Below are 13,844 nucleotides of genomic sequence, written 5' to 3' on the forward strand. Positions count from 1 at the left end.
GAGAACAAGTGCTGATTCTCAAGAGACCCTCATCAGCAGCGTCAGGGCTAGCCAGGACCAGAGGGGAATGGGTCGGTAGCCCTTCTAGTTTTTTGACGCATCAGGCGCAGGGGCCGTCGAGGGAGCCCGGGTAGAAGTGGAGGGAGAAGGGACAGTAGCTGCGCGAAGAGCAAGGTTGTTTTTGGGGCAAGCCTTTAGCATGTGGTCCTTTGCGCCACACTTCCAACAAACACCCTTTGCCATTTTGCCGTCAGCAGTCTTACGGAAGGGTAGACCGTTGGCATCGGGACCTGCAGAGGTACCCTTAGCTGGCTTGGTGTTGGGGACAGCTTTTTGGGCGCCAGCATTTCTCGAACGAGAATCTTGCTGAAAGGGGACCACACCAGGAGGCGGTTGGATTTTCCCGTTGTTTCCCCGGGTTCGGTTGTTGATCGTATTGTCCAGCGTGTTGCAGAAATTAGCGAACTGATCAAGCGTTCCCTTAGGGGCAGGATAGGTGTTCCAAGCCAGAGCGTCCTGTATGTGGGGCTTGAGGCCTCGCTGAAATAGTGCAATGGTGAAATCAGCGTCGGCCCAACCGAGTTTCTTCAACAGCGTTGTAAAAGCAGAGTGATAGGCAGTACAAGTACCTGTCTGCTTTAAGTCGAAGATCTGCTGGGTCGCAGTCATGCGCCAGTCAGGGTCATCGAAAGCCTCAGCTAACGATTTCATAAAATCGTCGTACGTTTCAAAGTTCATGTGTCCAGTGGCCGGGTCCATCCGAGGCATGGCCCAATCCAGAGCGCCATCTCTAAGGTAGGAGAAGGCAGTCATCAGCTTGCGCTGCTCCGTGCGGTGGTGCTTGGGTGCAGCAGCAAATTTGACCGCAAGTTGCCTCTGGAACGCCTGGAAGCCTTGCTGATTGCCATCATAGGGCACGACATCAAGATGCTTGTCGGCCTCTTTCAACGGATCGGCATCCTCTTCCCGTTTGACTCGGGGAAGAGACTCAAGGGAGTTGAAGCGGGCTTCAGCGCCAGCCTGGAACGCAGCCCAGTAAACCTGAGCCGCATCAGGAACAGAGCCAACGGGGATGGGCGGGGCACCATCGTCGGTGCGCAGACCAGACATGTAAGCCGCCACAATAGCCATTTTTTTTTTTTTTTTTTATTCATTACTCGCATGGAACCTGACAGGGTTATGGCGAGGTGTATATTAATACTATACACGAATCAAGGTTTAACGGAATCTCAAACAAGCTAGCTACTATACATAATATACTCCAATCCCCTGGCAGGGAGGCAGTTACATCTAAGATCCCACAAATATAATCCCCAAGTTATGACAGAAAGGAAATACATGAATAGCTTTTGGTATGAATTTCCAACGAGCAGCACTAACCCCAAGTGCCCCAGTTAAGGTTGACTGCTCGTAGAAAATTGGCGTCACTGGTAGGAATCGAACCTACGACTTCTCGGTAGCCAACCGAAAAGCCTTGCCAGGTGCTATACCACTGCACCACAGCGACAATAGCCATTTTGATCTCAGCACTGAATTCCCTAGGAAGGGCACCGAGATGCCAGTTCTCAGGAGTTCGGTCAGGAATCGACAGGAGGAACGTATTGAGATGCTCGATCATTTCGCGAGTGAGGGCCATTGCGAGTTGAAACGTAATAGAGAGGAAGAATAAATGAGGGGAGAAAAAAGTGCCAAAGAAAGCCAAAGTTATAATAGCGTCGGGTCTTCAAATGAAGCTTAACAAAATATTACGGATAGGGCCCGAAGAAAGGATTAGGGGAGGAAGGAAAAACTTTTGCAAAAATGGCCAAATCGACAGAAAAACTCACCAAAACGACTCTGAGCAACAGCTCAATTGATTCTAAGACTAGTTCGAGCAGTGCATCGAACAAAATAGACAAGAAACCGACCGCGCGCGATGAAACGCGCCGCACGACGCGCCTGGGGCTGAGTTTCGCCCAGATGGCGAGCCAGGAACCGCGTTCCGACGAAGACGAGCTGCTGCGTTCACCGTCGCAGCATGCGCCCGTCACCTCATCGATGAAAGTCGATGCAGGCGTTGAAGATGCGCCGGTTGTTGAGATTCCCTCGACACCCGACTCGCGCGACTCGGACGCGACAACGCCGACGCCTAAGGCACTGGATGGGAACCCGTTCGTGTTCAGCCAGGCTCAGCGCGATGAGAACGACACCAACAACACCAACAACACCAACAACAACAACAACGACCAGACCATTCCGGCGAAGCGCGCCCGAGAGATTGCTCTCATGTTGGAGCGCAAGCGCCGGCGCGACGAGCAGAACGCCGCCATCATGAACGAGGTCTTCCTCGTCCTGGAACGCCTCAAGGAGTCAGCTTCTGAGGCCCAGCTGATGCGCATCCTGCGCCAGTTTGGCAACGAGTGCGGGCTCGTCGTAATGTCGCGCCACGACCACAAAACGCTGGTTGAGATGGAAGTCTCGAAGGCTGCCCGCCCCAAGCCGGCACACGAGGCTGCAGCCGTGGCTGCGTACAGCGAGGCTGCGACGCAGACACCTGAGGTGCCAGCCGCGCCTTCTGTCCTGGGCAGTGAGCCCTGTACCAGAACCACTGGGGAGCCGGTTTTAGAACCCCCCTGCAAAAAAATCGCCACCCCTGCGCCTAAGGCCAATAAGCGCAGACGCCGCGGCAAAAAGGCCAAAAAAAATGCTGCAACCGCCGCAACCGCCGCCACTGACCAGGCTGATGCTATGGTCATCGACACCGCTGGCGACCAGTCCAGCACACCCGACACCACTACCTCGACCACCACCTCGACCACCACCTCGACCGCCACTACTACTACCGATGACGCCGCCGCGCCTCCCGCCCCGGACACAGCTATGGCTGATGCCGACGCGCCCACTGAGTCCCCCGACACGTGGACCGTAGTCGCCAAGCGCGCCCAGAAGAAGGCTGCCGACAAAACCACGACCCCCGCCCCCAACACGACCACCACCACGACCACCACGACTGCCCCTCGCGAGAAAACGGCCGTCGTTATTGTCACCACACCCGAGTCGAGAGCCAGCGCGCTGCCCCAGCGACGCGTGCGCGACGCGGTGAACCGCCTTCTTGGCAAGACTGCAGTGTCTGCGGTCCAGCGCACCAAGGCGGGCAACATCTTGCTGCACGCTGTGGACAGTGAGGCCGTCAAATTGATGACCTCCAATCTGCAGCGCGTGGTCAAGGAGCTGTCCTGCTTTGGCGCCTGCGAGTTCACGCGCGCCACATCTCCCGGCTCCAGAACACACAAGTCGTCAAAGCTCTGCTTTGTCATCCACGGTGTGCCGATTGAAGACGGTTTCGACAGTCTCAAGGAGCTGCCCAAGGACATGGCGGACTTCAACGGCGTCAAGATCTCCGACTCGCTGCGCTGGCTTGTGGTCCCTGCCAAGGGTAAGCAGGCTGGCTCGGTGGTCGTCGAGGCCCTGACCCAGGCTGACTACGACAAGTGTGTTGGCAAAAACGTCAACGTCGGCGGCGCTATTGTCCCAGCAGTGCCCTACGTTGACCGCAAATCTACGACAGACGGCCCCCCTCGCCTATGAAAGAGGGCCCTACGGCCGGACAACGTCTACGCATCCTTCAGCACAACGTGCACAAAATGAAGGCTGTTCATGAGACAATACTTGAGGCTGCTGCAACCGGAAAGGCGGACATTGTCTGCATCCAGGAGCCTTACACCATAAAACTCAAAGCTGGGTATAGAACATTGACGCAGCCGGGCTTCACCCTGGTTGTGCCGTTTAATGTTAGGAATCTTGAGGCTATGCCTTTGCGCCCGCGGGTCTTGACCTACGTCCGCCAAGGCCTGCCGTTTTCTGTGCTGTTCGAGTTTGGCGATACTGAGAGTGATATTCAGACCCTGCGCATCCTTGCGTCGGAGCCTTTTTCGCTTCTCAATGTCTACAACGAACGCCAGCTGACTGTGCAGCCTGTCCCCGAGACCCAACCCCGCCCCTATACCATTGAGCGCACCAATCTTTTATCGCGCAATATTGACACCAGTACTTTGCTTCTCGGCGACTTCAATCTCCATCACCATTGGTGGAATTCCCAGCGAGAGCATCCCCACGAACCACGAGCTGACTCTTTTGCTAACTGGCTGATGTCGCAGAATGCCACCCTGATTGTCGACGACGACTACGTTGAACGCAACGGCGGCACATACGTCAACAGCAGCACGACCTCGGTGATCGACCTCGCATTTTCCCTGCGGTCTCGACCGGGCCTGTTTACGAACTGGAGGTATCTTCAGGAGACGGGCTCCGATCACCGGGCCATCAGTTTTGATTACGTCAGCACCACCACACCCAAAACCCTAACACGTAACCCGGCGTTCAACACCAAGACGGCCGACTGGTCGCTGTTTCGCAAGGAATGGCTGGCTGGCCAGGCCGACCTTGAGCTTCAGCTGTCCCTGGCAGAGATTTCTGCAGACGGTGACGCAATGGCGCGACTGCTTTCCGAGGCCCTGCAATCTGCTTGTCAGAGGTGCATGTCAGTGAAGAGACACAGTGCCCGCGCAAAGCCATGGTGGACGCCCGAGCTGCAATCACAACGTCAGGCCGCATCGCGCGCAGAGAGAAGATACAGACGAGGCAGGCTGTCGCTGGTTGAGTTTCATTCGATTCGCAACAAGTACACCCATGCTGTCGAAGATGCTAAGTCTACTCACTGGACTACCTTTCTTTCTGACGCTGACAACGAAAAGGTCTACACAGCCTGGAAATACACCAAGCCAGCTACGGCGAGTTACTTCCCCCCCATCCAGGGGCCAGACGGGTTAGCCAATACCCCCGAGGAGAAGGAAAAGGCTTTCCTGACGCTACTGGGTGCTACGTCTAGCGCAGGTGTCGACCCCCGACCTGACGTTGCCGATACACACGACCCCCATCACGACCCCCATCACGACCCCCATCACGACACCCCCCCGAACGACACCGACCGAAGCATATACCCCTGGCCTGACCTTACAGACCACGAGATCAAGGAGGCAATCATGTCCGCCAACGCCAAGAAGGCCCCCGGGCCCGACGGCATGAACGCCAAGATCATCCAGATCGCCTTTGAGGCCCATCCCGCGCCCTTTCTCTCCGTCTACAAAGCCCTGTCTCGCCTCGGAATACACCCCACACTCTGGAAGCAAGCTACTGGGATTGTGCTCGCGAAAGACGGAAAGGCTGATTATTCAGTCGTAAAGTCCTACCGCATCATCTCACTGCTCAACTGTCTAGGCAAAGTGCTCGAGAAAGTCTTTGCGACCCGCTTAGGGTACCTCGCTAATTGCCATGACAGCTCGCTTCTAGACGACACTCAACTCGGAGGCCGCAAACAGCGTTCAGCCATGGACGCCGCTCTCGTATACGTCAGCCACCTGCAGAAGGTCAAGGAGATGAAGCTCGTTCCAAGCACTCTCTTCCTTGACGTCAAGGGCGCTTTCGACCACGTGTCAAAGCCCTGCTTGATGCGCAGCTTACGTGAGCTCGGTCTTCCCCTGGTGTTCCGAAAATGGGTTGCTTCGTTCCTCCAGGACCGTACTGTCGGCCTGCACATCGAGGGTCAGCCGTTTCCGATGACCCCGGTTAACATCGGCATCCCCCAAGGTTCCCCCATCAGTCCTCTACTCTTCCTGTTGTATGCTCGGCATATAGTGGCTCGGGTGGCCGGCGACACACCACAACTTCAGCTGTCGTATATAGACGACTTCAGCGTAACCGTGGCGTCCAAAAGCCCGAGGCGTTCGGCGGCGCTTCTCGAAAAACTCGTGACGGAGCTGCGGGCCAAGGCTCGCGACTACGGCATTGAGTTTGAAGAGAGCAAAACTGAGCTGATCCACTACACCGATGCTGCAAAGTGGGCCTCCCAAACTGTCCGAGTAGGTGATGTCACTGTGCGTCCCCAAAAGATGGTCAAGTGGCTAGGTTTCCATTTCGACAACAGACTTTCGTTTAAACAGCACGTCCAGGCACGGACCCAAAAGGCTGAGATCGCGTTCCGCGGCTTGCTTCGGCTCGCTTCGAACACGCGTGGACTGTCCATCGCGGCACTCCGTCAGCTCTACATCTCCTGTGTGGGTACCGTCGCCGATTACGGATCAATTCTCTGGTATGACCCGTCAAAACCCCAGCTCAGTCTGCAAAGGGTATACCAGAAACTGCAAAGCCAAGCTGCCGCCCGTATCCTGGGTACATTCCGCGGTTCACCAACACGCGCTGTCGAAGTCGAGGCCGGCCTCCCGCCCCCCTCTATTCGATTCGCCAAAGCACGCATGGCCTACGCCGCTCGCACTCTCCGCCTCCAACGCAACCATCCCGTCCGTGTTGCGTCCCAACCCGACAAGGACGAGCTTGCCCCCGATGACTCAGACCTGCCTCTCCTGGGGCATAACATGAGTGTCAAGACTCGACTCGGCTGCATCATGCGCGAGTTGAAGCCATTGGTGGCAGGCATGTGGAGACGAGAACGTCGCCGACAGGAGTGGGATAGTCCCTGGCAGCCGCCACTGACCGACCGCATCTCCATCGTCGTCGACCCTGGACCCAAGGAGGACGCTGCCGTCAGGCATGCCCAGTTCTTGTCAAGACTTCCGAACGATGCCGTCACCGTGTATACGGACGGCTCCAAAGAAGGCTCCAGGTGCTCACTTGCAGCGTGCGTGGTCGATACCAAAACCGGTGAAGTCAAAACGAAAGTCAGTCATCGACTGCAAGATGTGGAGGTTGCAGACTGCGAGAGCGCCGCCATCGTGGAGGCACTCACGCTCCTCGCCAAAACAGAAAAGAAAACAAAGCAAGCTCGCCCCTGCTATGTGTTTGTCGACAGCCAAGCTGCCATTGCGCGGCTCCGCAAGCACGGCCACTTCGCGTGGCAGGCCCGCCGCGTCCTCGGTACATTCACGTCGCCAGTCACGGTGATGTGGTGTCCCGGGCACATGGGCATAGTGGGGAACGAGATTGCAGACGCGGTTGCACGCCAGGCTCTCGAGAGTGATGATGAACGCAAGTTCAGCTCACTGGGCAGTGTCTTCGCTAGGGTTAGGAGGTTTACCATGGACAAGTGGGAGACTCTCTGGGCTTTTGAGCGAGACACCGCCGCTGGTCCCTCCCATGGCTCGCACTACCTGCGTACCATCGGTGGTGATCCAGTTCTCCGTGCTAAGGCGCCCAAGGTTTCCGGACCAAGATGGCTCACCTCGGCGTACTTCCAGATGAAGGTGGGTAAAGGCAACTTGTTGCCCTACCTGCTGCTTATCAAGAAGACGGACTCGGACCGGTGCCGCCGTTGTCAAGAACATGAAAGCGAGAGCGTTGAGCATGTGCTGCTGCACTGCGCCGCATTTTCTGCAGAGCGTCAAGAGATGGCCATGGCATTGAGTCCTAAGTCGCTAGATCTTCCGACGCTTTTCAACACGAATAACGGAACCGAGGTGCTGCTGAAGTTTGTTCGCAAGACGGGTTTTTGCACAAAGGCCTGGGTAGAAGGTGTGGGGAGAAGAGAAAGTAGTGGTGGGAGGAGAGTGGAGGAAGTTGAGGAGTGAGGAGGAATTGGTGCTTGTGTCTTTGGACAAATTACGGTGTCGACCACGACGTATTTCCTTTGTCGTTGATTTTTGCTGGAGTTTGGATGTTGTTTTATTGTACCTTGCTATGTGTAGATTTACTGCACCTCGCCATAACCCTATCAGGTTCCATGCGAGTAATGAATAAAAAAAAAAAAAAAAAAAAAAGGATTAGGGTTCCGGGTACAGCCAACGACTCGGGACAATGATAGGTTCCTGAGGTGGACAGTCGGGCCTGTGGAGGAAGACGTCAGTTAGACAGAGTGCTAAGACGTATGGTCGGTTGAGATGAAGAGGCAACACACAACTTAGATGGCTATTCTGAGAATAGAGCGGCACAAAGAGGAAGGAGGAGGGACAATCACACACTTCAAAGAAGAAGAAAGGTTGAACTGCAAAGAAAGCAAGAACAGAATGGTATAAAGAAGAAGAAGAAGGTAAGCAAGTGCATGTGATTGTTAAGCTTGGAGAACAAGAGTAAACCTGATCAACTCAGGGCAGGAGACGACGATATTTATGTTGTCGGCGCTCCTGACAAAACTCTGTCTTCCCAAGCTAGAAACAATCAACATCTAACTACGAACAAAAGATAAGTCTCGTGTAAACAAGACGTAACAGGTTCGTAACAATCGAACCAGATAACAACCCCCACCTAAGCACGCAATGGCAATTGCAACAAGAAAACTCTGCAGCAGCAGAACAACGTCTATCAGAGCACCCGTGCTCAGCACATCCCACGACAACCTCATATCCGTTGATCAACTCACGATCTACACAGACCAACCTGTGCCATAAGCGCATCTTCATAGGTCGCCGACCTTCGGCGTTGTGGAAAAGAAGAGTGGGGTAGGTCTCATGCATAACCCTTAGCATGAGCAGTGTCAGGATAGCTATTCATGACAATGGACCTGGGGCCCAGTCGAAGAACGAGCTTTCGAGACGCTGAAGAACCTTTTTATTACCGCCCCGGTTCTAGCGATGTGGGACGAAGACAGGAAGACGATCGTGGAATGCGACTGTTCTGGATGGGCCCTGGGAGGAACTCTATCCCAAGTGGACGACGAAGGCGAACTGCGCCCAGTAGCATTCTTTTCCAAGAAGCTGTCCCCTGCCGAGGTCAACTATGAGATTCACGACAAAGAGCTCCTGGCAGTTGTGAAGTGCTTGGAAGAGTGGAGGGGCGAATTGAAGAGTCTTGGCGCCCCCTTCAAAATATTGACCGACCACAAGAACCTGCAATACTTTATGACGACACGGAAACTTTCAGAGCGGCAGGTTCGGTGGTCCCAGAAGCTTTCAGAATACGACTTCCAGCTTGAGTTCCGATCAGGAAGCAAAAGTGGTAAACCCGACGCCCTTAGCAGACGAGAACAAGACATTCCTCAAGGCGAAGACGACGACAGGTTAAAATCTCGGATCATGAGACTTGTCAAGGACCATTGGGTGTCACCAGATGCAGCAGTAACTGTAACGATCTATGGATCGAGGTAGGCTCAGGCTCCGCCCTCACCGCCGTTTACACCGCCGTCCACACCGCCTTGCACACCGCCGTTACTCACCGCCTGCCAAACCCGTGTGCACACCGTCGTTGTCAAGGGTACGCGTCATACCTCTACCGCGCGTATATAGATAGTGTTGTTTCCGCCCGTTTTCTTGTACATTAGTCTTTTCTCTTTATCTGTTTCTTAATTTATTTCTGCTGTTCTAAAAGCGTTCTCCTTTAGACCGTAAAGCCTTACAATAGAAACAGATCTACCCTTGTTTACACTGTCCTCGTTTCTTTTACCCTGTCTTCGTACCTTTTCCTCGTTACCACCCGCCACCTGTACATCGTTTCTCTCTGTTCCTCTTTTGTTCCACCGTCACATGCCCTACTGTGCACCTACCACCGACCCCGACTCTGACACCACTTCCAACAACACCGTCTTCTTCGACTCTGAGCCTCCTCCGACAGCCATGTCCGATCCTACTGTCCCTGTTCCAGCCCCGGCGGCCCCGTCGCTTCAAGATCTGCTGCAAGCCATCCAGCAGCTCAACGAGAAGCACGACCACGCGCAACAACAATTGCGCGACGAGTTCAACAGTGGCCAACAAAAACGAGATCAGGCCATCGCCGATCTCCAAGCTTTTGCCCGTGCTGCCACCGCTACTTCCGCTCCCGCCGTCGTCCCTGCGTCCCCTGTCCCCACTGCTGTCCCCGCTGCTCCCGTGCCCGTTGCAACTACGGAAAGAAACCTCGAACCGAGGAAGCGTGCCCTCCCGGATATCGCCTTGTTTTCCGGCCAACGCTCTGCCTACCGCGTCTGGGCCCTGAGTGCCCGCTCCAAGCTTGCACTGGACAGCGAGTCAATCGGTGACCACCGCAAGCAATACGCGTACCTTTTTGCGCGTATGACGGTAGAAGCCCAGAACCTCGTCGTGGCGTACTTCGAGCAGGGCTTGCTGAACGACACCGGGCCCCACCAGTTCCTGGAGTACTTGGACTCCATATTCATCGACCCCTTTGCTGCTGACCGTGCTCTCTTCCACCTGGACAACATGCGCCAGGGACCCTCTGAACCCTTCGCCTTGTTCCTGCCCCGCTTCGAAAAAGTCCTCCAGGACGCCAACATCATTGGCGACCGCAACCGCATTTCGAAGTTGCAAACCGCCATGGCGCCTGCCCTCCGACAAGCGATGGTCTATGTCAACGTCCCCGCGACGTACCCTGAATTTACCAACTGCATGCAAAACGTCGCTTCCAAGGCTGAGCAATTCCTACCTCGTCCCCGCCGCGGCCACTACTCCGCTTTCACTGATAACACGACCTACTCTCCGTACGCTGCCCACCCTGTTTCCCCTGCTCCTGCTGGCCCTTTTGTTTCCTCCGTTCCCCCGTCGGCTGCTGCTCGTCACCCCGATGCTATGGATTGGACTCCCACTGTCACTGCCACGGCCCTTCAGCCCCTGACCGACGAGGAGCGCGAGCGCCTCCGCCGCAACCGCGCCTGCTTCCGCTGCCGCCAGACTGGCCATCTGCGCCAGAACTGTCCACTGAACTTTGTCCCCACTACTACCGTCCCTGTCCGCTCCACCAACCTTCCCCAGCTTGCTGCGCCGACCCCAGCTCTGCCCCTGCCTGTGCCCACGCCCGCGTCCCGCGACATGTCGGGAAATGGAGAGCTCTAGGCGAACGTCGCCGTCTAGAGCCCCAAGGAGAGAAGATCGCTCGGGAGGAAATGGGGGCTAGAGGTACCTATATAGATGTTGTTCTCAATAAAACTTGTTCTACCTCTGCCTTCGTCGACTCCGGTTGCCTGTGTCTTGCCACCGTCTCTCCGCGCACCGCCACCCGCGCCCACGCTACTATCCTGCCCATCTGCCCTCGTCCAATTTTTTTTTTTTTTTTTTTATTCATTACTCGCATGGAACCTGGCAGGGTTATGGCGAGGTGTATATTAATACTATACACGAATCAAGGTTTAACGGAATCTCAAACAAGCTAGCTACTATACATAATATACTCCAATCCCCTGGCAGGGAGGCAGTTACATCTAAGATCCCACAAATATAATCCCCAAGTTATGACAGAAAGGAAATACATGAATAGCTTTTGGTATGAATTTCCAACGAGCAGCACTAACCCCAAGTGCCCCAGTTAAGGTTGACTGCTCGTAGAAAATTGGCGTCACTGGTAGGAATCGAACCTACGACTTCTCGGTAGCCAACCGAAAAGCCTTGCCAGGTGCTATACCACTGCACCACAGCGACAACCCTCGTCCAATTGCTCAAGTAGTTAATGACCAAAACCCACCCGTCATCGATCAAGTCGCCGTTTTTGACCTTGGTCTCGGAGGATTGGACGAGAAACTCTACGCTTACATCGTCCCTGGTCAGACTGAGGACCTCATCCTGGGTCAAGGCTGGATTGCCAAGCACGACGCTTCCCTCCGCCCTGCCCAGAACGAAGTCTTCATCCGCTTGCCCACTCCCCTTCGTCTTACCAACTGTACTGCCAATCCCGATGTCCTCCCTGTTACTGCCCACGCCGTCCGCGCCTTTCACCTCAGAGCCCGCCGTTCTCACAATGTCCGCATCTTCTCCGCCACTCTTCACGACATTGAGAAGGCCCTCAAGGCCAAAATTTACACCGACCCCCGCGCCAACTGTCCCGAGTGGCTCCTTCCTGTCATCGACGCTTTCGACAGGAAGAAAGCTTCCGAGCTCCCCCCGAACCGCCCTGGCATTGATACAGAGATCCGCCTTAAACCAGGCTTGTCCCCGCCCTCGTGCCCTCTGTACTCAATGAGCCGAGAAGAACTGCTGCTGCTCCGGAAAACTCTCTACGACTTGCTCGACGCTGGCTTTATCCGAGCCAGTAGTGCTGAGGGAGGTGCTCCTGTCATCTTCGTGAAGAAACCTGGTGGTGGTCTTCGTTTTTGCGTAGACTACCGTGCCCTGAACAGCGTCACAGAGAAGGATGGTTACCCGTTACCACTGATCAACGACACCCTCCATCTAAATCAGGAAAAAAACTTTTGCAAAAATGGCCAAATCGACAGAAAAACTCACCAAAACGACTCTGAGCAACAGCTCAATTGATTCTAAGACTAGTTCGAGCAGTGCATCGAACAAAATAGACAAGAAACCGACCGCGCGCGATGAAACGCGCCGCACGACGCGCCTGGGGCTGAGTTTCGCCCAGATGGCGAGCCAGGAACCGCGTTCCGACGACGACGAGCTGCTGCGTTCACCGTCGCAGCATGCGCCCGTCACCTCATCGATGAAAGTCGATGCAGGTGTTGAAGATGCGCCGGTGGTTGAGATTCCCTCGACACCCGACTCGCGCGACTCGGACGCGACAACGCCGACGCCTAATGCACTGGATGGGAACCTGTTCGTGTTCAGCCAGGCTCAGCGCGATGAGAACGACACCAACAACACCAACAACACCAACAACAACAACAACGACCAGACGATTCCGGCGAAGCGCGCCCGAGAGATTGCTCTCATGTTGGAGCGCAAGCGCCGGCGCGACGAGCAGAACGCCGCCATCATGAACGAGGTCTTCCTTGTTCTAGAACGACTCAAGGAGTCAGCCTCCGAGGCCCAGCTGATGCGCATCCTGCGCCAGTTTGGCAACGAGTGCGGGCTCGTCGTAATGTCGCGCCACGACCACAAGACGCTGGTTGAGATGGAAGTCTCAAAGGCTGCCCGCCCCAAGCCAGCACACGAGGCTGAAGCCGTGGCTGCGTACAGCGAGGCTGCGACGCAGACACCTGAGGTGCCAGCCGCGCCTTCTGTCCTGGGCAGTGAGCCCTGTGCCAGCAAAAAAAACGCCACCCCTGCGCCTAAGGCCAATAAGCGCAGACGCCGCGGCAAAAAGGCCAAAAAAAATGCTGCGACCGCCGCAACCGCCGCAACCGCCGCCACTGACCAGGCTGATGCTATGGTCATCGACACCGCTGGCGACCAGTCCAGCACACCCGACACCACTACCTCGACCACCACCTCGACCGCCACTACTACTACCGATGACGCCGCCGCGCCTCCCGCCCCGGACACGGCTATGGCTGATGCCGACGCGCCCACTGAGTCCCCCGACACGTGGACCGTAGTCGCCAAGCGCGCCCAGAAGAAGGCTGCCGACAAAACCACGACCCCCGCCCCCAACACGACCACCACCACGACCACCACGACTGCCCCTCGCGAGAAAACGGCCGTCGTTATTGTCACCACACCCGAGTCGAGAGCCAGCGCGCTGCCCCAGCGACGCGTGCGCGACGCGGTGAACCGCCTTCTTGGCAAGACTGCAGTGTCTGCGGTCCAGCGCACCAAGGCGGGCAACATCTTGCTGCACGCTGTGGACAGTGAGGCCGTCAGATTGATGACCTCCAATCTGCAGCGCGTGGTCAAGGAGCTGTCCTGCTTTGGCGCCTGCGAGTTCACGCGCGCCACATCTCCCGGCTCCAGAACCCACAAGTCGTCAAAGCTCTGCTTTGTCATCCACGGTGTGCCGATTGAAGACGGTTTCGACAGTCTCAAGGAGCTGCCCAAGGACATGGCGGACTTCAACGGCGTCAAGATCTCCGACTCGCTGCGCTGGCTTGTGGTCCCTGCCAAGGGTAAGCAGGCTGGCTCGGTGGTCGTCGAGGCCCTGACCCAGGCTGACTACGACAAGTGTGTCGGCAAAAACGTCAACGTTGGCGGCGCTATTGTCCCAGCAGTGCCCTACGTTGACCGCAAATCTACGACAGACGGCCCCCCTCGCCTATGAAAGAGGGC

General features: G+C 55.9%; 8 protein-coding genes across 8 annotated transcripts; 6 read left to right on the plus strand and 2 right to left on the minus strand.

Moving 5' to 3' along the window:
• Positions 1 to 84: 84 nt before the first annotated feature.
• Positions 85 to 1,131, minus strand: BROUX77_006285 (uncharacterized protein; the record flags this gene model as incomplete). The annotated part of the gene is made up of 1 exon (XM_073751252.1): positions 85 to 1,131. The coding sequence occupies one exon, from the start codon at positions 1,129 to 1,131 to the stop codon at positions 85 to 87; it is 1,047 nt and encodes a 348-aa protein (XP_073603354.1).
• Positions 1,132 to 1,375: 244 nt separating this feature from the next.
• On the minus strand, positions 1,376 to 1,636 carry BROUX77_006286 (uncharacterized protein; the record flags this gene model as incomplete). Its single annotated transcript, XM_073751254.1, has 1 exon — positions 1,376 to 1,636. One exon carries the CDS (start codon positions 1,634 to 1,636, stop codon positions 1,376 to 1,378), a length of 261 nt encoding a protein of 86 aa, XP_073603355.1.
• Positions 1,637 to 1,800: 164 nt separating this feature from the next.
• On the plus strand, positions 1,801 to 3,567 carry BROUX77_006287 (uncharacterized protein; the record flags this gene model as incomplete). The annotated part of the gene is made up of 1 exon (XM_073751255.1): positions 1,801 to 3,567. One exon carries the CDS (start codon positions 1,801 to 1,803, stop codon positions 3,565 to 3,567), a length of 1,767 nt encoding a protein of 588 aa, XP_073603356.1.
• Positions 3,568 to 3,623: 56 nt separating this feature from the next.
• BROUX77_006288 (uncharacterized protein) lies at positions 3,624 to 7,559 on the plus strand (the record flags this gene model as incomplete). The annotated part of the gene is made up of 1 exon (XM_073751256.1): positions 3,624 to 7,559. One exon carries the CDS (start codon positions 3,624 to 3,626, stop codon positions 7,557 to 7,559), a length of 3,936 nt encoding a protein of 1,311 aa, XP_073603357.1.
• A 999-nt stretch (positions 7,560 to 8,558) lies between these two features.
• Positions 8,559 to 9,071, plus strand: BROUX77_006289 (uncharacterized protein; the record flags this gene model as incomplete). Its single annotated transcript, XM_073751257.1, has 1 exon — positions 8,559 to 9,071. The coding sequence occupies one exon, from the start codon at positions 8,559 to 8,561 to the stop codon at positions 9,069 to 9,071; it is 513 nt and encodes a 170-aa protein (XP_073603358.1).
• Positions 9,072 to 9,446: 375 nt separating this feature from the next.
• Positions 9,447 to 10,748, plus strand: BROUX77_006290 (uncharacterized protein; the record flags this gene model as incomplete). Its single annotated transcript, XM_073751258.1, has 1 exon — positions 9,447 to 10,748. One exon carries the CDS (start codon positions 9,447 to 9,449, stop codon positions 10,746 to 10,748), a length of 1,302 nt encoding a protein of 433 aa, XP_073603359.1.
• Positions 10,749 to 11,143: 395 nt separating this feature from the next.
• Positions 11,144 to 12,161, plus strand: BROUX77_006291 (uncharacterized protein; the record flags this gene model as incomplete). The annotated part of the gene is made up of 2 exons (XM_073751259.1): positions 11,144 to 11,175; positions 11,258 to 12,161. The coding sequence occupies 2 exons, from the start codon at positions 11,144 to 11,146 to the stop codon at positions 12,159 to 12,161; spliced, it is 936 nt and encodes a 311-aa protein (XP_073603360.1).
• A 103-nt stretch (positions 12,162 to 12,264) lies between these two features.
• Positions 12,265 to 13,836, plus strand: BROUX77_006292 (uncharacterized protein; the record flags this gene model as incomplete). The annotated part of the gene is made up of 1 exon (XM_073751260.1): positions 12,265 to 13,836. One exon carries the CDS (start codon positions 12,265 to 12,267, stop codon positions 13,834 to 13,836), a length of 1,572 nt encoding a protein of 523 aa, XP_073603361.1.
• Positions 13,837 to 13,844: the final 8 nt, after the last annotated feature.

Source organism: Berkeleyomyces rouxiae (genome assembly GCF_048999995.1).
Source record: "Berkeleyomyces rouxiae strain 22BRR77 chromosome Unknown BrBRR77_ptg000008l, whole genome shotgun sequence".
Taxonomy (NCBI): domain Eukaryota; kingdom Fungi; phylum Ascomycota; class Sordariomycetes; order Microascales; family Ceratocystidaceae; genus Berkeleyomyces; species Berkeleyomyces rouxiae.